This window comes from Sardina pilchardus, chromosome 8 (assembly GCF_963854185.1).
Source record: "Sardina pilchardus chromosome 8, fSarPil1.1, whole genome shotgun sequence".
Lineage (NCBI taxonomy): Eukaryota > Metazoa > Chordata > Actinopteri > Clupeiformes > Clupeidae > Sardina > Sardina pilchardus.
In genome coordinates, this window is record NC_085001.1 from 15967927 (window position 1) to 15988143 (window position 20217).

At 45.0% G+C, this 20217-nt stretch overlaps 3 protein-coding genes across 4 annotated transcripts; 1 reads left to right on the top strand and 2 right to left on the bottom strand.

Annotated features, from left to right (window-relative positions):
• Positions 1–2931: 2931 nt before the first annotated feature.
• Positions 2932–5845, top strand: LOC134088816 (RNA-binding E3 ubiquitin-protein ligase MEX3C). The gene is made up of 3 exons (XM_062542955.1): positions 2932–3672; positions 4342–5049; positions 5167–5845. Exons 1-3 carry the CDS (start codon positions 3141–3143, stop codon positions 5592–5594), a joined length of 1668 nt encoding a protein of 555 aa, XP_062398939.1. The 5' UTR covers positions 2932–3140; the 3' UTR covers positions 5595–5845.
• A 2934-nt stretch (positions 5846–8779) lies between these two features.
• smad4b (SMAD family member 4b) lies at positions 8780–17536 on the bottom strand. 2 transcript variants are annotated; one of them, XM_062542956.1, is made up of 12 exons: positions 17330–17536; positions 16125–16544; positions 15776–15950; positions 15637–15666; positions 14986–15204; positions 14285–14410; positions 13620–13727; positions 13475–13525; positions 13191–13374; positions 12346–12514; positions 11636–11774; positions 8780–10748 (listed from the first exon to the last, which is right to left on the bottom strand). In XM_062542956.1, the coding sequence occupies exons 2-12, from the start codon at positions 16362–16364 to the stop codon at positions 10537–10539; spliced, it is 1653 nt and encodes a 550-aa protein (XP_062398940.1). In that variant the 5' UTR covers positions 16365–16544; positions 17330–17536; the 3' UTR covers positions 8780–10536. The 2 variants fall into 2 exon arrangements, with proteins under 2 accessions (XP_062398940.1, XP_062398941.1); XM_062542957.1 differs by lacking the exon at positions 14285–14410 and having other exon boundaries at positions 17330–17535.
• Positions 17537–17766: 230 nt separating this feature from the next.
• elac1 (elaC ribonuclease Z 1) lies at positions 17767–20136 on the bottom strand. Its single transcript, XM_062542958.1, has 3 exons — positions 19883–20136; positions 19250–19720; positions 17767–18582 (listed from the first exon to the last, which is right to left on the bottom strand). The coding sequence occupies exons 1-3, from the start codon at positions 20037–20039 to the stop codon at positions 18101–18103; spliced, it is 1110 nt and encodes a 369-aa protein (XP_062398942.1). The 5' UTR covers positions 20040–20136; the 3' UTR covers positions 17767–18100.
• Between the last annotated feature and the right edge of the window lie 81 nt (positions 20137–20217).

Here is a 20217-nt window from a genome sequence, read left to right on the forward strand (position 1 = left end):
TAGATATTAATAATACACATTAGTTGTAAGCTAATACATAAATAAATAAAAACAAATGATAGCTATCATAGCCTGCATATCTCTGATATTCTGCGGGCATAACTCCATCGGCTATGCTCCTGCAACTGAGATAACAACAACAACAAAAACTAGTCTGCATTTTCACGTAAATCAACCAGCTCAACCATGCATGAATTAACAGCCTATACACGTGTAGAATTGTCACGGTAGACAAAAACGTGTCATCAGATGTCATTCAATATGATTTCGAAGATGAGTCGTAGGCTAATCGCAGCAAGGTTAGGTCTTACTTTTTTCATTTCTCATCATTGCATGAACTACATTTAATTTGAAATGTTGGTAAATGCCTCCATCTAGTGGTATATGTCGGTATTTGATAACATGAATAGCCACACACGCGCGCGCGCACACACGCGCGCGCACACACACACACACACACACACACACACACACACACACACACACCACTACTTTTACGATGACATTTTAATCCAGGGGTGTTAGCATTAAGGCCAGATCAGGCCCACCAGCAGGATTCATACGGCCCCCCAGATGTTTTGGGGAGACAGGGAAATTTAGGGGGAGGAATAATTACATCCAACTGTCTTCAATGTGTAATATGCAATGTCTCTATCATATGATACAATGATTAAACCTAGGACTACAAACCATCCTCAGAAAGGAAGTAGGGCATTTCAAGAGAGATAGATCAGTATATGACAGCAGAAGGCTACATATTTGTTTGCTCATAAGTGGGTAGTAAAGGAGTATAATCAAACAACAGTCTTACACCCAAGCAGACCAATTATAATGACCGTAGTCCCCAGAAGGTCTCACTCCAACAAATCCAGCCCACTGCCCTGATAACCCTATTTAAATCCAACTGCAGTTTGTTCATGTTTGTTGTTTTCTGATAATAGGTCAACTACACAAGAACAAAATTACAGTAGTTAAACCCTGCTTGTCGTGAAATTATAAACAAAATGAGAAGACACTGCAATTGGCCCACATCATGACTTCATAAAACTCATCATCATGACATCATTAAAACTCTGAGTAAACAGTGACAAATCAAACAATACATTTATTCATTTGGCAGGTGCTTCTATCCAAAGTGACTAACAAGATACAAAATAAAATACGCTACATTTCAAAGAGACCTTTGATGAATACTGCTACATCTATACTACTATTAGGATGAGAGTGCAGAAGTTGTGTGTAGTGTGTGCAAACAGACAACTTCAAGTTTATTCGAAGGTGCTAGCAGTACAAGAAGGAGGTATAAGGAGGAAAGAAAGGGAAGGACATGGGTGTGTTGGGTTGCTAGATGCGTTTAGGAGGTGTACTCTCGGAAGAGTTGGGTCTTCAAGAGCTTCTCGAAGATAGAGAGGGATGACCCTGCTCTGGGAACACTTGTTAGGCCGTTCAACCAGCAGGGGAACTGCAAATGAAAATAGTCTGGCTATATCCGAAATGCCATACTGCTGTAGCCCTATATTTATACTGCATATGACTTGCCACTTTTCTGACAGGATCAGAGGGCTATACAAGAAGTGTGCAGTACGGTATGTGATTTTGGACACAGCCTAAGACCAATTTATTTATTTAAAAATGAATTTGGAGGCTGTTGGAGATAGTGAGAGTTATTAACAGTCAGACAGTAATGGCTAATCTTGTATTGTCTATACACATTGAATAACATCCTTCTTGCTGAACTGAATAGTCAGACTGAATGTTTCCTTGACAGGCTTCATATTAGGATGAGATCAGAATATGATGAAGTGGTCTTGTTTTCCTCACCAGCCAGACCAATGGACACCCTGTCCCTGCTACATGACTGAAGCTAAGCAGGTGTGTAGCCTACTTGGTTACTGAATCGGAGACCTCCTGGGAAAACTGAGTTGCTGCTGGAAGTGGTGTTGGTGGGGTAGTGCAGTGACAGTGCTGTAGAAAATGACAGATGAGATGTTAAACTGAAAATGGTAAAAGACCCATGGTACTCACTGCAAAGAGTAGGGGTTCCCCTGTGTCCTGTTTAAATTCCCTATACTTGGTTCATTCCATCTGGCCATTTAATCATACCCTGTTGCAGCTGACTAGGTAATTGCCCCACTATCCACATAAACTGGTGTATGTTGAGCATTTTGGTGCAAAACGAATGCCGTGCATTTCCCAGGAGGGTGCTACACAGTGGTGGTTGGTGACATTTTGTTGTAATTACATCTTCTTCCATTCAGTGGAGCAGATGGTGTGTGTGTATGGTAGTGCAGGTAGTTCAACCAAAGCGCATAAAGGAGGCATACAACTTAAATAGATTCAGTACAATTTCAGTTTCCATTTTTTTTTCAAAACTGAAATAAATGTATTTATAATCTGTTTTGTTTTGTTATTGTTAAATAAAATATTTGTAAAAATGTGCCATATAATACTGTAAGCCATACTGATCAGCCACATTTCATTATTACATCTTTTTTCTCAATTCAATACATATTTTTATCACTGCAAGATTCTTGTAGATTCATATAGGCATAGTCTACTCATGAATTCATGTTGTACTTGGTCTTCATTGCGGCCTCTTATGAAGTCAGTGGGTCAGTGGGTCTACTAATCACGTGAACAAAAGCTAGTGATATTTTACCATAACGCTGATTTTGACTGTCTTAAAAAATGATCTGTGGTGTGCATTTAGAAAGATTACGTTACAAGTTTGCCATTAGTTTGTTTATGAATTGTGGGTCATAACACTAACACAATGCGTTTCCTTTTCCACTAAACCTCCAATCACACAGAATGGGTGGATGTTATATTTCTCTCTCAGCCAATAGTATGGTCTAAACGACACCAACTACAGTGCTGTAATGCTTGGTAGACCAATAGCAAATTAGTTCATATGATCAAGGGCGTGGCTACTTGCAGTGAAGATGAGACAAAGAAGCCAAGGGAAGGCTGGAGGACTGTTGCCACTTTATTAGAGAAAAGGTCCAAAAACATTGGCGGTTACAGCCAAAACGGGTGTAACGCATTAAGCCAACGATATTTTAATTCCGTTATTATATGATTTACTTTGTTCCTTACGTGTTACATCGTTATTGTCTAGGGGAAAACGTCAAGCATTGACCATGCCCAGTAGCACATCTTTGTTGGAGAACGAGGAAACGGAGCCTGAGCTCCCGCCACTAGTCCAAACATTTGCCAGCATGGGCATCGATGACCACCTCGCTCAAAGCCAAACTGAACAGCCAACCCTTCCCCATCCATGTCGGACCTCGCCTTTCGGCTTGTTGGGGGCTGTTTTGGACCTTCAGCCTTTACCGCTCAACCCAGCTGGAACGGAGGAGGACGACGAAGAGAGATCAGACGAAGAGGCACTAAATGAGAATGAATCTGTGAACCATTCACTGCTCGCACAGGCCCATGTCTCAGGGCTAGGCTCTGTCATGCTCCCAGGACATGAGGCCCAAGAGCCAGTCGTCCTCTACAGTGATGGGCTTGACGATTCATCTGCTCAGCAGATTCCTGGGATGATGATACCGTATGGTGAACCTGGATATGAACCACCTCTGATTAATATGAGAAGAAAGAGCGTCAATACCAAGGAATGTGTCGAGGTGCCTAGCTCTGAACACGTAGCTGAGATTGTCGGCCGACAGGGTGAGTTTGCAACGCCTTGGCTCATTAGCTAACAGGCTAACTGGCTTGGCAGCGACATGTTTAGCCGGAAGCTAATGCTAGCTTTGTTCCAAATAAATCGCGTAAGGTGACTGTCCAACTGGTCCGTTATCATGCGATCGATTTTATACTCTCCATTTTGAAACCACTTAATTGATCTGTCATAAGTCTACTTGGTGTTCTTTAGCGAAAGGGGATGGGCAATGTTAGCTTGGCTAACGCAACATGTTAGCTAGCGAACTAGCATTGTGCTTAGCAAAAATATGTCTAGCTAGCTACATGTTTGAACGTGGCCACGCCATACACAGGGTGCCTTCTAATTTGGTACGAACATCAGTCCTGTTATAAACGAGGCTGTCTCAACCATAGTTGTTATACCCTCACCACAATCCTGCTCATTGTTGTAGTTGATGATGTGTAGTGTTGTTGATGTAGATATAGTCAGCGGTATGCTGTCTTTCTTTGAAGTTGCGCTGTGGTATGGCTAGCTTGCTTGCTTCTTTAATGGGAAGGTAACTTAAGCTACATTGATCTACATGTCCAAGTTGGCACGTTGCCATAGTGGAAAACCCGGAAATATGTGGTGTTCTATTGATGTGCTTGTTGTGGAAAGTGAAAGGTCTGTTGCTAATCATGGGCTCTATCTTCTAGGTTGCAAAATCAAGGCTCTGAGGGCAAAGACCAACACCTACATCAAAACACCAGTGAGAGGGGACGATCCAGTATTTGTAGTCACAGGCCGGAAAGAAGATGTGGCCATGGCTAAGAGAGAGATACTCTCAGCTGCTGAGCATTTTTCCCACATCCGAGCCTCCCGGAACAAGGCAGGACCGTTGACCACCACTGCACCTGGTCAGTCAGGTGCTCCCACCTTGCCTGGCCAAACCACCATTCAGGTTCGTGTGCCATACCGTGTAGTGGGTCTGGTTGTGGGGCCGAAAGGTGCCACTATAAAGCGAATTCAACAGCAAACTCACACCTACATTGTCACACCCAGTCGCGACAAGGAGCCTGTGTTTGAGGTCACAGGAATGCCTGAGAATGTTGACCGAGCTCGCGAAGAGATAGAAGCACACATCGCCCTGCGCACAGGCAGCTGCGTCGATATGAGCACAGACGACAACGACTTTCACTGCAACGGTACCGACGTCGGCTTCGAGCAAGCCGCCCACGGGGCATGGCTCCACGCAAACGCAGCCGTGCCCAGCGGAGTCCACCGGGGAGCCGGCACTGGCTCGGCCCGCATCACCGCTAGCTATCGCAATGACAGCTCGAGCTCCCTCGGCAGTGGCTCCTCCGACTCGTTCTACAGCGGTGGAGGAAACCGCATGGCTGACTTCAGTCCCACGAGTCCATTCAACAGCAACAGCAGCAGTAGCAGCGGAGGTGGTGGTGGTAGTGGAGGAGGAGGAGGAGGAGGAGGAGGAGGAGGTGGTGGTGGTGGTGGAGGTGGTGGTGGAGGTGGTAGCAGCAGCGGTGGTGGTAGCTTCTGGTTTGGGGAGTCCTCCATGCTCCCTGCAGGGTCTGAGGACCTGGCTGGGCTGGATCCCCCAAGCTTCGACAGTCTTCCCCTAGCGACAGCAGCGCCCTCGGTCAATCCCGTGCCGATGGTGTGGAACCCCTTCGAGCAGGGCATCCATCTCTTCGATGGCCGCACGCCCTCGTACCGCGACAGCCAGCCGGGGACCCCGCGCCTCTCGCCCACCTTTCAGGAAGCCCTGGAACACCCCATGGCCCAGTTTGTGCAGAGCGGCTACCTCAGCTCGGAGGCACACAAGTTCCCCAACTACGGCCCTGCCTTCTCATCCTCCAGCGACAGCACCACCTCCAACTCCCCTCCCGACCACCAGTTCTGTGGTCCGACCTCTCGAGGGGGCGGCCACTACTCGCTTCCAAGAGAGTGACGCCCACCGTCGCTGCCCCATGCTCGACCGGCCCTGGGCACTGCGGTCTTTCCAGCATAGTGTGCGCTCACAGTATTCTACACAGTGCATAGCCCATTTGCATTTGTGTACCAGACGCATGCGACCCAGGCTGTCAAGCTAGGTAGCATTTGAGCTGATCTGAGGTGTGTGGAGGGCGGTCCACGGGGGGAGGGCCCAGGGGAGCATGTGTTCTTTCTAGTGTAATGTTTGGGATGGGTTCTTGGGATGTAGCTGGTAGTTAGAAAGGGGCGGGGGGGGGGGGGGGGGGGGAGTAAAAGTGAGAATAAGGAAATATCAAAGAATATGGAGTTTTATTTTTGCATTACATTAATCCTGTTATTTTTTTATCATTTGTATTTTTATTTTCCAGACATGTTTAAACGTACGGTTAAAGCAAAGTTTAAATCAAGGCTAATGTCTAACTTTTTTCCTGTCATTTTAAAACACCCCATGTGTTTAGCTGCTATGTTGATTTCATGTACCTTTTTATTTTTTTCCCCCTCTTATTTTTGAACATTTGTTTTTACGTTTTCATCATCAAATTGCTGAAATTGGGGTGGAGTAGGTTTTTCCTTGGGAATTAAGAAGTGATGCGCACTGCCGTGCTTTCCATTTCTTCAAAGAACATGCTTCAATTTTATTTTTCTAGTTACGTTTACATTAACTCGTGCCTAATCCAATTCCACTTGATTAAAATCCAACCTTAGTTTTGTGGGCGTTGTGTTACCATAGAACTCTAACTTACAAAAAGCATGTATGCGGCCTTTGAACCATCGTCTCGGCTAGTTCAGCTAAAACACTAGACGCCAACTATGAGCTTTTCGTTTGTTCTCTTCATCTTTGCTTTAACAGTAGATGTACAGGATGGTGTAGTCATCGATGTAGTGGAAATGGGTGTGGTTCTTGCACTGACATTCCAGCTTAACCTGTACAGTTTTCTCTTGTAGCGGGGAGAGTCGAGTGAAAAAGTGAACTCTAGAACTCTAGAACTCTAGGCAGGGAACTCCAACAGTGTTGAGAATGCGGCTGTCTGAGATGGTTCTCATTACATCGCCTGATTCAAATAACTGACAACTTTATTGCCTTAAAGGAACCAGCCAGATCATTCACTCCGTGGTCTGAGACAGTCAGCAGGTCCGCAGATAGAAAAATCTCTCACGCCAGGTACGTCCTAAAGTACACTGTGTGGGGAGTTCCACAAATGTGAAGGCTAAGGCCACACCTGTTCTCATACATCGATATATGTATGTGTGTGTGTATGAGTGTGTGTGTGTGTGGGTAGGGGGGGGCGGGAGCGAGCTGTATTAGGGGTGAGTTGCTTTTCTCTGTGATGTGCTCATCAATGTAGAGAGGTACACGTTGTCCACTGACAACACGGCACAACAGCCCACACAATCCTTCCTCCGACCACTACTGCAAACCCAGTGTTTTAGAGCCGCAGACAAAAGGCCACGTACCTGACGAGTCCTGGTCAAACGGATGGAGAACACATTGGTCCATAACCTCTCAAGATTACTCTTGACATTTTTTGCATTGTTTTTTTAAATGTAGATTGGTTAAAATTGTACAGAACTTTATTTTTTATTTCTTCTAGAAGTTACATTTCATATGCCTATAAATAAATATATATATATTACAATTTTAAAGATAAGGTTATATATTTTTTTCTATAGTATGACTTGAGCAAAATCTCTCGGTGAGTTGCAGTGCACTGTTGATTGTCAGTGCCCTCCCGCTTGTAGTGCAGTTTAACAGTATTGAAAATAAGATTAACTAGACTTTTTGGCAAGGAGGAATGTGCACATAAGCATGTTTTCATAACATACCACATTGTACACTGCAACTAAAAGGCCAAGGATCTAACATGTAAGATGCATATGTCTGTACGTCACCAAACTATAAATGAAATGATATATATATGTGCAGATATTGTTTATTGGTACAGTGGGTACATATTGGCTCACTGCACCAACAGTTAAGTATTTGCTAATTTTACTACCTTCATTATGTGTATGTAGGGACACATTAGGGCATATATGTTCTACAAAATAAGGTTAAATGCAAATTATATTTTATGATTAATGGCCTTCATGTGTCATGTGGCCAAAGCACTGATACTATATATTTGCTGTAAAGAGAATTAAGAGTTTTATTTTCTGATATTAAAAGTTACTTAATAAAGGCAGTTTCATTCTAAAAAACCCTGTTTTTTGTTGTTTTTTTGTGGGTGTGTAAGTGATGCTTCATTTCTGTTCTCCTTATCCTCCTGTTTCAGCCATCAGGGATGTTTTAAAACTGTTCTGGTAGTCCATTGGAAATGCTGAACAGGCTACAACATTGCCTGTGCCAAGCATCCTGTCACGTAGCGGGACTAAAGAAGGCACACAGACGCTCTGCGTTCTGCCTGGTTAATTGCCTGCAGATGTTTTCTGTTAAGCCAATCGGGAGGCGGTCCTGTGGCCAGGCTGCCTCTTGTCTGATGTTCCTTCCTTTGACCTCACCTCCCCCACTGGGAAATAGGTTAAATGTGACGCCGCTACCCGGCAGAAGAAAGCCTACTACAATGTGTTGGGCTTCTCGTCGAGTTGTCCTTACATCCTTTTAGGCTCCAGATTATGTTGAGCGATATGAATTAAGTTCATTTGTGGGATATTTCAATAAATATGGAGATATATGATGAATTAATCTGCTGTTTCAAAAATAAACTCTACTGACACAAGGCTAATGTCATAGGCTGGGTAAGCCCAACCTGATCAGCCGGCGATTTGGATTTCGCCCTGCCGCTCAAGCTGGAAACCTACACATCTATCTCTCCTGGATCCACCGGATCGTTAGTCTGATTGGTTGAAGGACTAGTATCCAAGCATACAGAGTCATTTGAACTATGCCCATTGGTCTCGCCTCTTGTGCAGTAGAAATAAAACGCAGACTCTTGAAAGATTGAGCTTAGTATGGTGATAGCCAGACTACTATGTCAACCAAGGATGAACAGAATTATTGGGTGAATATTTAACAAAATAAATGATCAGTGTTGGATGTGCAGACTGTGGTTTCTAGTGTGTGGTAATAAGTGAGAAAGCCTCCACCTATACAACATTGCTGGTGTCTGCATCACAGTTAATCACCCTCTGTATGTACGTCCACTTCACAAAGACGACCAGATATGTAAGAAAAAACGGTTTATTGCCCTCTAACTGTTCACTGTCTATGGCAGAACTAAAAAAAAAAAAAAGAAAAATATCAGAGCAATTCACATAATGCAAAAATACCATACTATCACTTCACATGATCAGTAATATGCCTCATACAGGTTCATTTAAACAGATTTAATATTGCTAATTATATTATACAATATAGAATCCAACTAGATCTGCTGAAATGGAAAAATCCATGGAGGTGAAAGTAAAACTCGGACAAAAAATAAAATCATATTTGTATGCCTCTCCAATGCGTTCCTCATCAAAATGTCAAGTGACTTCATAATACTCATTTTATACCTGCTTTTAAATTAAGAAATGATAAAATGGCTAGAATTCACACAAAGTAATGTCCTCTTTAACGTGCCTTCTAGAAAAAAAATGTACATGGTAAAATGACAGCTTTGTAGTATGGCTCTAGGACACTTCATGAAAAATGTTTATTTTGGAGGGCAATCCAGACATCAGTAGCCTGAATGGTCGGACAGAGAGAGAACCAAAACAGAGAAACAAAACAGAGAGATGCTGATGTACACCGTTAGTAATATGTGGGCAAAGTCAAGGTGGTAGTTCACCTGCTGGGCTCATCCCTCTGAGCATCTATTGAACAAGCTGTAAGCCTTTAGCTTAGCAATTAGGTGTTCTCAACTCGAGTCAAGATTCACACGATTTGAAGAGCATTCCAAACAGTTCATTATCTGTTCATGGCAAGCCACTGTAGTCAGTAGGACATTCTAGGACAAGAACCAATAATAATCGTTTTTGCCACTCGCATGCAAAATTTCACATGCATTAAAAACATAAAATAACTACAGTGAGTGTGGTTAGCTACTTGACAAAAAAAAACAAAAAACATACATATATTTATATAGCTTAGTGCAAAATGTCAAACTCAGTTTATCTTGATGTACTATGCCACTTAAACAAAAAAGAATAAACTTTAAAAAATTAAAAAAGGATAAAATCTTTCTAGTGTGGGTACTGGATCTTAATAATCTATGCGACACAATTATCATTCAATCCATAGCGCTTTCCTCTGGGATATGGAATTAACATTATTATATATCAAAAGGTGCTAAAATACGTTATCACAATTACTTTGTAAAATATGCACAAGATGGAAAAAGTCAAACACCCACACACATTTATATAAATATACTTTGCCCCATCTTTTCGTCCAACCAAATCACCTACATTATCAGTGGAGGAGATGAATTGGGATGAGTGGAAATGGAACCATCTCCTATCACCAAACGTTCGGCCACACATGCAACTCTAATCCCAGGGTAACAGCCTAGAATCCTGACCTATCGGGAAGGAGAGAGGTGAAGAAAGATCCCCCAATTCTCTTCGTCCCTCACTCACCCCTATGTTGTTCTCATTTGTTATTGGGGCAGTCTCATAGACTCCTTTTAGGGAGAAGCTGTGAGGTAACGGATACATGGAAGAAGAAGAAAAAGAAAAAACTGCCAGCGAAGTTTAAGAAAAAAGAAAGTGATCTTTGCATTCCTGGTGACAGAACGGAACTCCGAATCTCATACAGAAGCTGTCGTCTCCTGTCGGGGGCGTTGGGATGAGTGGGGATTCTCCCTGGGCTTCCCCATTTGCCAGGAGGCATCACAGTGAAGACGAGGAGGGCGTAAGAGTCTGGAGTCTCTCACGTTTGATTGTTTGTTTGTTTGTTTGTTTGAGTGTTTTGTTTCGTAGCTGTTTGGAGAGAGCGCTCAGTCGAGGGGCTGCGGGTCGGCGATGGGCATGGTGTGGAGCACCTCGTCCAGCAGCTGGAGGGCGCGGTGCAGGTGGATCTCGATCCAGCAGGGCGTCTCTTTGATGCTCTGGCGCGGGTAGTCGGGGCCCCAGCCCTTCACGAAGCTCATGCGCAGGATGCACAGGCGCCGCAGGTCGTCCACGCCGATGCCTGCCGCTGCAGACAGACCTGTGCAGGGGTCAGAGAGAGAGCAGGGCTTATGTTACAGTCAACAGGAGGCTTCAGCTGTAACGTAATCCTACTCTATAGCTGCTTCCTCATGGAAAACACAAACCTGAATATTACAAACCACATAACCGTAATTTCCCGACTATTAGCCGCGGCTTATACATTGATTTTGCAAAATTTCTTCAGCTATGAGGTTAATACAGGGGGGCAGTTAATATAGTGTTAATATGGTTTTGTTTCTTTTAACTTGCATAAAACACTGTCCTGCGGCTTATACACAATGAGGCTTATATGCGGGAAATTACTGTAACAATAAGAGACAACATTTAGAGGGCCGCCCCTTTCACATTTCTAGTTGTCCACTGCCCCGGTACTGACTTTAATCTCTTATGGCCTTTGCAGACTACACAATTTTTTTTGTCTTTCACAATTGACCATGTCAGACTAGGCGATCAGAGAACCGCAAAATATTGCCGCATCTTGTCCGTAAGACTGGCCACATTATAAGATCATCTATCGTAGCCGTCTCGCGTCGTCACAATGTCAGTGTCAACACGGGAGTCGTAGGAGATTCCACAAAAGAGGAGATTCTGACATGCTAGACTTTTGGTCGTAACGTCGCCGTGGTCGTGTCAGACAATAAATCGTGGGTCGTTGAATATGTTATATTACTAGACACTTCCTCCTTCGAGCGCCCTTCCCGACTTTGAATATTCGGACACGACAACGGAAATTTGTCGGCCACGACACAATCGTGGCAAAATCGGGGCTGAAATCCTGTAGTCTGTACAGGCCATTAGTGAAATATCCCACTGCACTACTCATTCACTACTACACTGAGCCTCTGATGTGAGTGAGCCCTGGCTGGAGGGCGGAGAGGGACTCACTGATGGCCGGAGCGATTCCTCCCACTGATCCTGGACCTGGGATGTTGCCCGCCACCGCTGCCGCCTGAGCCGCAGCCGCCGCTTGTGCCGTGGCCGCCTGCTGCTGCATCTGCCGGTGGCACTGTCGCAGATCAAACACCTGGACACACACACACACACACGCAGCATGAATATACATTCCATTTGTAGTGTTCTTTGATCTCTACAAAACAAGAAGCAAACAACAGCTAAGTCATGGGTGCAGAACACACACACACATGGATATCTGCAGTGCAAAGGGATGTAGATGACTTTAAGAAATACATGTAAATGCACAAGCCGAGACAGTCTATAGGGAGAGGCAGCTTTACATTGAGGAGCTGAGAGGCACGACGTACCAGTTGCTCAACCTTGTAGAACATGCCCGTGGCAATTTGAGCATTTTACTGCCAGAGAATGACATGTTCTGACTATACACCTGCCCGTGGGGAGACACACATCAGAATGCTTCCACGGGTTTCTTCTCAGTCAGCTAGTATAGACCAGAATACAGGATCCGGCTGGTCTGGCTCAGATGGTGCATGGATGGGTGGTACTAAAATCATGTAACCATATCAGCGCTGTTGGCCTACACTTTCCCACACATCTCCTGCACTTGGGCTTTGCTGCTTTGGATCAATGTGATTTCAATAAGGATGCATTGGCTGTGTAAGGAGCCAGCGGGCCGGTACCTTAATGTAGGCACTGGGATAGATCTTGTGCACGGCGTCCCCCGGGGCCCGGCCGGCCTCGCGATCCAGGTAGTAGCTCTGGACGAACACAGCGTGGTCACTCAGGCAACGCACCCACAGGTCACCCTCCCCTTTGCACTCCAGCTGGACGCCTTTGCCAATGTGTAGCCTGGAAAAAGCACGGACAAATTCAGTCACCGGGGTCAACAGGTTTCACACCATCTGGAACTGGGGAGGAGGTTCAGTGCTACAACACCAATTTAACCTGGACAAATAACATCTTTGGGCAGGGTGCAAAGGAAACTCAAATTCAATTGTTCCTCCAAGAACAGTGTGACTGCTTATAGAAGAGAGGTGCAACCAAGAAAAAAAAGTGAGGCTTCTAAAAAAAAGTAAAAAATAGGCTGCATTTTTTAACAATAATGGGTCGTTGCTGAGCTGCCTGCCTTAGTCAAGTCAGGGAGCTAGCGATTTAGCTAAATAGAATGTATCATAGCAACAACACATACACAATTAATTTCTCCCTTGCATAGTCACTACTTTTAGTGACTTGCACAGTCACTACTTTGGAATACTCGCATTTCGGAGGTGAAGAAAGCATGTCACTGTGAACAACACAATTATTGCTAGTTAATAATATCATTATGAGAGTTTGAAAGCCTTTTGTGTGGTGCATTCTTATAGTCATGAGGCTCACAACCATCACACACATTTACTATAAGAGTATGCAACACTTATTATTATCATTATTATTCATATTAATAATAATAATAATAATAATAATAATAAAAGTATTGCAAGATGACAGACAGGACATCAGACAACAACACGTCACGGGGCTTCACCTGGCTCTCTCGATGGCCTCTGTGCGGTGGACGTTGCTCAGCTGGCCAAGGCAGAAGCGATCTCCCCCGGACGGATCCACATACCCATCCACCGTCACGATGGGGCAGCTGGAAGGCACCTTGAACGTCTCGCCCACCTGCACGTCCATCTCAAAGTAGGCAATAGAGCACCAGTAATCCGGCGCTGGGAGGCAAAGAGACAAAACCGTTTACTCACTTTGGAATCTGTGAAATTTGTGACTTAGTGAATGTCAAGCAGGACGATATTGTGATGGCTGTCCTACCAGGGTGGTTTGAAATTGGAGGCTGGAACGCAAGTTCACTGTGTTCTGGCCCTGGAGGGGAAAAAAAAAAAACATTAGACACCTGGAAAGTGCCATTACTTTCACTCAAGAAACAGCGCGAACCTGCTGTGCTGAGGATGCTTACAGTAGTGTCCAGGATGGGGCATCGGGGGGTGATGCTGTAGGTGTCCGTTCTGATGGTGAGACATGTTGGGGGTAAAGCTGCTGGTTCTTGCCCAGTTGGAGGTAGCATCTACACAGGGGGTGAGGTGTGGATAGACGTTGACAACACTGATTCACATTCAAAACCCCACAAGAGGGGGGAAAAAAAAGACAAATAGTCCCCTCAAACCCAACTTCACACCAGTGAACATGTTAAAACAGGAAAGAAGAGCATGAGAAGGAGAAGACCGTGCAGGAGGCATGAGAAGCATGGAGGCATGGAGGATGAGAGACTAGTCAGCACCAGCCAATGGAAAAAGAGCAGGTGGATCTTTTTTTTTTGGACCGGATGCTCTAGTGCAGTGGTCCTCGAACAGCAAGCACCCCTCAAAGGGATTATGTAATGGTTCCCAAACGGAACGAGACATGTTCTGACCCTGTGATGCCACCAATTGACAGGGAACAGAAAAAAAAAGCGTCAAAGACCACTGCCCTAGGATGATGTTGAAAAGCTTTCCATCCCCCCCCCTCGAGAGAAACGTGGTGGAGGGAGTGGTTACGTGCCCCCCCGTGTGTGGACAGAGAGACAGATTGGGGTTTTTCGGGAGGGAAGGGCAGAGGTGGGGTGGGGTTGGGGTGGGGCCTTACTGTGGTGGAAAGTGGCCGGCGTGGCGGGGGAGAAGCCGTTCTGCTGGGCTCCTCGTGACGTCCGGGCGCCGGCCGTCGGCAGCAGCCCCTCCCCGCGGCAGCCTGGCAACAGGCTACTGGACTGGGCTGGGGAAGAGAAGCGGCAGGAGGATTGGTGCCCGGCGCACGCACGCGCACGCGCACACACACACACACACACACACACACACACACACACAGGAATAGGAACAGTCGGGAAAACAACACAACACACAGGCGCGCACCACCACACGACCAGGCCAGGCCGGACCACGCCGGACCAGGCAGTCGAGAGCTTTCAACCCGGCCAAAATGGACTGCTTCCAGAAAGCTTTTCAAAATCACTCCCAAAATGGACACTAGCTGTGATGGATAATGGGGATGAGCTGAAAATCTCCATCAGTTGAGAAAGACAAATGGCAAAACTACATGGATTACTGACTTCCTAAAAGACAGGGTACCAACTTACTATAATCTAGCACACACATGTACACAGACACTACAAAATGATGACTGAGGTCTACTGCAAAGTGACAAGCAAAGGTGTCATAACACTGGCGAGACCAGCAGTCTTGTTGGTGAATGGGGGGAGATATGAGGACAAGGAGGGAAGAAGAGGTAACTCATGGAGGGGAAAAAAAAGGAGGCAGCCGTTATGAACGGGAACCCTGGCTGCGTCTCACTTGATCCGACGGCGATGCCTGGGAAGGCGGAGGTGGAGGCCGAGCTGCCCGCGTCTGAGGGGGGCAGGTGGACAGGGCTGCTGAAGGACTCAGAGGGGCCCGCGCGGGTGGAGGGGGGGTGCTGGATGGTCTGTATTGAGTGACCCCCCTCGAGGCTGGGCAGGGAAGACGGGCCGTCGTACTCGTACTCGTCTTTCACCATTAAACCGGAGCTGGGCCCTGAGGGAGAGAGAGAACGCCAGGAGCAGCGGTCATTCCGCAGCCGGAGTAATATTACCACATGACTAATACCGCATCTGCGTTAAAGGTGACAGACCCAAAATCAATCGCAAATGAAGTGTTAGAAAGTACAGAACTGAACAACCATTACTAGCCTACTAGTAATGTAGCCTAGCCTAATCCAATGAAATAAAGGATTTGTAATGTTTTTCACTCAATCGGTATGCCTTGGACCTGTGACTGCCTTCTACAATTTTTCACCAAGAAAGTATACATATACAGGACAGTCACAGCTTGTTTAAATTTCATTTTTGTCCGTTCCCTAAGACTTTAATAAGTGACCCAACACAGCACCCTTCTCTCTTTCTTGATTACTAGCCTATTATTTGAAATTGACAGTCGATTAATTCATATGACTGGCTCACCACTTACCAGAGCTGGTTAGTGTTAATCCTGACAGATCTGCAAATGAAATGAAGACATACTTTAATTTGAGCAGTAGATCAGCTGTAGACTTCATAAAGTTTGTACTTGATACACTGGATAAACAAAAAACAAATGGTCCTCTCACCAATGCCTGGGGACACCACCCTTTCATAGTGATAGGGGTTGACGCAGACACTGTCACACTTGAGATCAAACGCATACTGGCAGTACTTCACATGCTTGAGCTCGTTTTTGTGCAAGTCGGGCCATCTCCATAACCGTGCATAGATCACATGGGGGAAACCTTTGCGTCCTGCCACCTGTGATAAGACAATTGAAATTAGGCTCTGACATAGAAATGACTTAAGTACACATGAACCCAGAACCAAAGACTGCAAGGTTGGTGCATCCAACAATCTGCACAGAAATATGTAACATAGTTGAACGACGTCTTGCTCTAGAAGCCTCTTTGAGCTATTTGTGTTTCTCCTTACCTGTAGTCGACCATCCAGAGTGCGCTGAATTGTCACACACTTGCTAGGGTGAGCTCCATTTGTGGTTATAGCGGTGATTAAGGAGTCCAGTTCATCCTTCTTTTCTTTCAGCTTCTTTACCAGGCTTTCAATAGCTCGTTTAGAGAAGCTCTCGCTTTCGCCACCCTGCCGATGGCACATCAAGCTGTGCACAATGCTGAGGCAGGCATCATTACTCGTCGGTGTGTTTGTGATTGACATCCTGGATGTTTGTTGTTTACTTGGTTCGCACAACAGAATAGCAAAAAAAGTTTCCAATGTATCAATTCATCACACTTGTTGCTATTTCCAGTGGAGTATCACAGCACGCCAAAAGATTTTAGTCCCTGTTGAGCAGGTGTAGGAATTAGAGTCCACTGGACTTCAACATCTGACCGCCAGCTGTGAGGGTGAGAGGATGTAGGCAATTTCATGAGGTAAAATGGGAGTAGGCGATGAAGCAATCAATGCACACGTTACAACTCATGGAAACACATTACTAAAAGGTAAGGGTTGTCACAGACTCGGTCCACTGGTGACACTGGAAAGCATGCATTGTTGGAAAACCCTTGTTTCCCATCGGAACACATTGAACGCAACACCTCTCGTGACTGTAAATAACTAGCTACCTAGCATAGCTCTCGCAAAGTGGCTTGCTACCATTGATGGATAATGGGCATTTAACCATCATGAATCGCTTTAGCATGCTATCTAGCCAGTTGTGTACACTTCAAAGAGCAGCGCGTACATTGTTATTAGAATGAAAATAACCCATGTGAAATCATGCCCTCTCCATCGTAAATATAGTATTGGCCTCAAAAGACAATACTCGACGTTTAACTTGCTTCAGCAACAACAACCACATCATTTCCTAATACTAGCGTTGAGTGACGTTAGCTAGTTAGCTCAGGTGGCTAGGTTGTAGTCAGACAAGAACTGCTAGCGGCAAAGATAAATCGATCATAAATATGTGTCTAACTTGACAGCGCGAAACTCAGTTAAACATTAAGTTAAATTATTGGGTATTTTTATGTATCTGTATATATTCTTGTTTGTACAATTCAATTCGTGGCCTAACTATAACAGCAAACCTAAGCATCTAGCTAATGTTAGCTTGCTAACTACGACGTCCCTTTCCAGAATTAATAGCTAATGTTAGCCGTTAGCTAGTCAACAATAAATCTTACCGTTCCGATGGTTAATGCATTTCTCTCCGTATGCAAGTTTGTAAAGTATTTAACTTGATTCTCATACAACAAAAGAATATACAGGTTCCCCTCGAAAGGGGTTAATACCGAAATTAAAATTAAAACTTGATTGCAAGCTTGGTAACCCGCTAAACATCAGCTGAGATTCATGTAGACGCCCACGCTCCTCACGGCGACTGGTCTGAGTTCAATCAACATGGCGATATGCGCATGAGTAGTACAGCCTGACAGCATTGACAGTCGGGAACACATCAAAGCAGTTGAATCACTCGGGTTAAAACATAATTGTGTTTTGTCCGGCTATATAATAGTCTGAATATTTTCCCCATTTCGTTTTCTCTAAAATAACATATTAAAACCGTTTCCTTTAGCTGCAGCCTGCATACCTTGCAGGATTTGATATTGAAACATGTGGAAACTTAAAACAGATTAGATTTATTTTAAAGAGAAAGACAAAAATACAAACATCACTCATATTTATTGTGAAACACAGCATATAATTGCAGACATTAATATACAGGGGACCCAACTGTGTCCAACAAGTGCCCACAGGTTTCAGTTTGGTCAGAGAATTCTGTGCACCAGGTATGGACATCTCATGTCATAGGCTACCGATGTGTAGTCATTTTATTTAAAATAAAATCTGCGGTCAAACCTTTCTGTGGAAAAGTCATTCATGATCCATGACTGTCAGGTAATTATTATAAGATAAAAGATTGCAACATCAAATACTGAAGGTGTTTGTTATACTCAGGTCAATGATCTTTTGATCGGTATGGGCAAAGTGAGGAAGTCCTCAGCCAGCAAAACCTCTGTGGCAGTGCCTCTTAATGCATCTTCAGCCTGCCTTTGGAGCTCTAGGACATCATCCTCTTCACTGTCCTTCTGCAAACTAACAGGCTTGTATCTCTGGCTGAAGTGATAGAGCACCAGACGGCGCACTTCACAGGAACGGGCAACGGCTGCTGCCATGCTTGGCGTGCTGTGCCCATGCTCCACAGCTCGTTCCTGGAAGCCATCAGCCAGGGTCGCCTCATGGACGAGAATGTCTGCTCCACGACATGCTTTCAGCCCACCGTCCCCGAGCAGTGAGCTACAGTCACCAAAAATGCACACTTTTCGGCCAGGAATGGGTGGCTCCAGGACTTCGCTTGGTTTCACTACCTGTCCATTGTCCAGTGTAACGGTCTCCCCATTTTTGAGCTGCCCATAGAGTGGTCCTGGTTTCAGTCCTGTTTTGAGAGAGCATGAGAGAATGAGAGAGAGAGTGTGTGTGTGTGTGTGTGTGTGTGTGTGTGTGTGTATGTGAGTGAGCATAAGCATGTTGTCAACATGTTGCTGATAAGTGATTATGTGTATTAGCTGAAAAGATAAAACAGTTTTGATAGTGACAGGAGGTGGTCAAAACTTGATGGAGATCCAGATATGTTTCAAATGCAGGGTACATATTAAATTGAAGAAATTCTTACCATATTAGTTTAGGCGCTCTGACCTTGTGCTCCCCTGCACTTTTCATAGCCACACCAAGTTTTGTTAATTCTTTAAGTTTTAAACACTGCACTGCATCCCATTCAATGCCATAGTAGACAAGTACTGGGTAAACCCAGCCCGATTTGCTTGCGATTGGATTTTACCCTGCAGCTCAGGATGGAAACCTGCATATTTATCTCTCCTGCTTCCTGTCCACGTTTGCTGGAACCAATCGCAAACTAGCTTATACACCAGGCGCACCTGGATTGTTGGTTTGATTGGTTGAAGGATCTATCCAAATGTGTAGAGTTATTTGAACTATGCCCATTGATCATGCCTCTTGTGTAGCTAGAAATACAGTGCAGACTCCCCGGACAATCTAATTGAGCTTAGTCAGGACATGGCAAGACAAAAATGGAAAATACATACCTAGTTCTTTTAATAGGAGGGTGTTAAGACGTCCAGGACGATCATGCTCCTGTACACAGAACCCAAAGGATGGAATCCGGTGAAAGAGCCTGAAAGCCTTTACTGTGAAATGTTTCTCTTCAAAAAGCAAGTAGCAGTCGCTCTCTCCATCCAAACAGATGGTGCGCCCTGGCTGCTCTTGAGGATGAAGACTTTCACTGCTCTGTGTCACTGTGGGACTTAGCAGGCCCTCAGGGGGGCACTGGTCCCCGGTGGGCTCAAGTTCGTGGACAGCATAAGGGAAAACGAGCTGAGAGCCTGACAGCTCCAAGGCAACACGTAGGAAATGCGTGAGACCGACTGGTCCATAAATGTCCACACAGTGTGGGGGTTGCGTGGGACTTGCGTTCAGGCTCACAGTGCACAGCAACCCTGGTAAACCAAACAGGTGATCTCCATGTAAATGAGAAATGAATATTTTGTTGATTTTACCTGTGAAGAGAACACAACTGTGAGATTGTTTAGGCCTACAAACATATAGGAATAACAACATACGCATCGCAAAATAACTAAATGCATTTTTTTTTCAAGGAACGTCAATGTCCAGTGTCCATCTGGTAGGAATTAATGGAAAGCCTGACTTATTTTATTTACCAGACTTAAGTTGACTCTTCATCAGCTGTGTCTGTGTACCCTCTCCACAGTCGAAGAGCCAACATTCTCCCTCGGTACGAAGAACGACCGCTGAGGCACCGCGATGTGGAGACGGGTATGCTGATCCCGTCCCGAGGAAAGTCAGGTCCATAGACATGATACAAGTTTAAAAACACAAGGGACAATTTTCAATTCTGAGTCACTGGAAGCATGTTTGCTTCAGCTTCCTGCCAAGCACAACACGTCGTTGCGTTGCAGCGACGTCATCGTTGATTGGATGATAAGTGTACAAGTCTTTGGTTTTATTGGTCGTTTCTTGTCACATGATGTAAGGG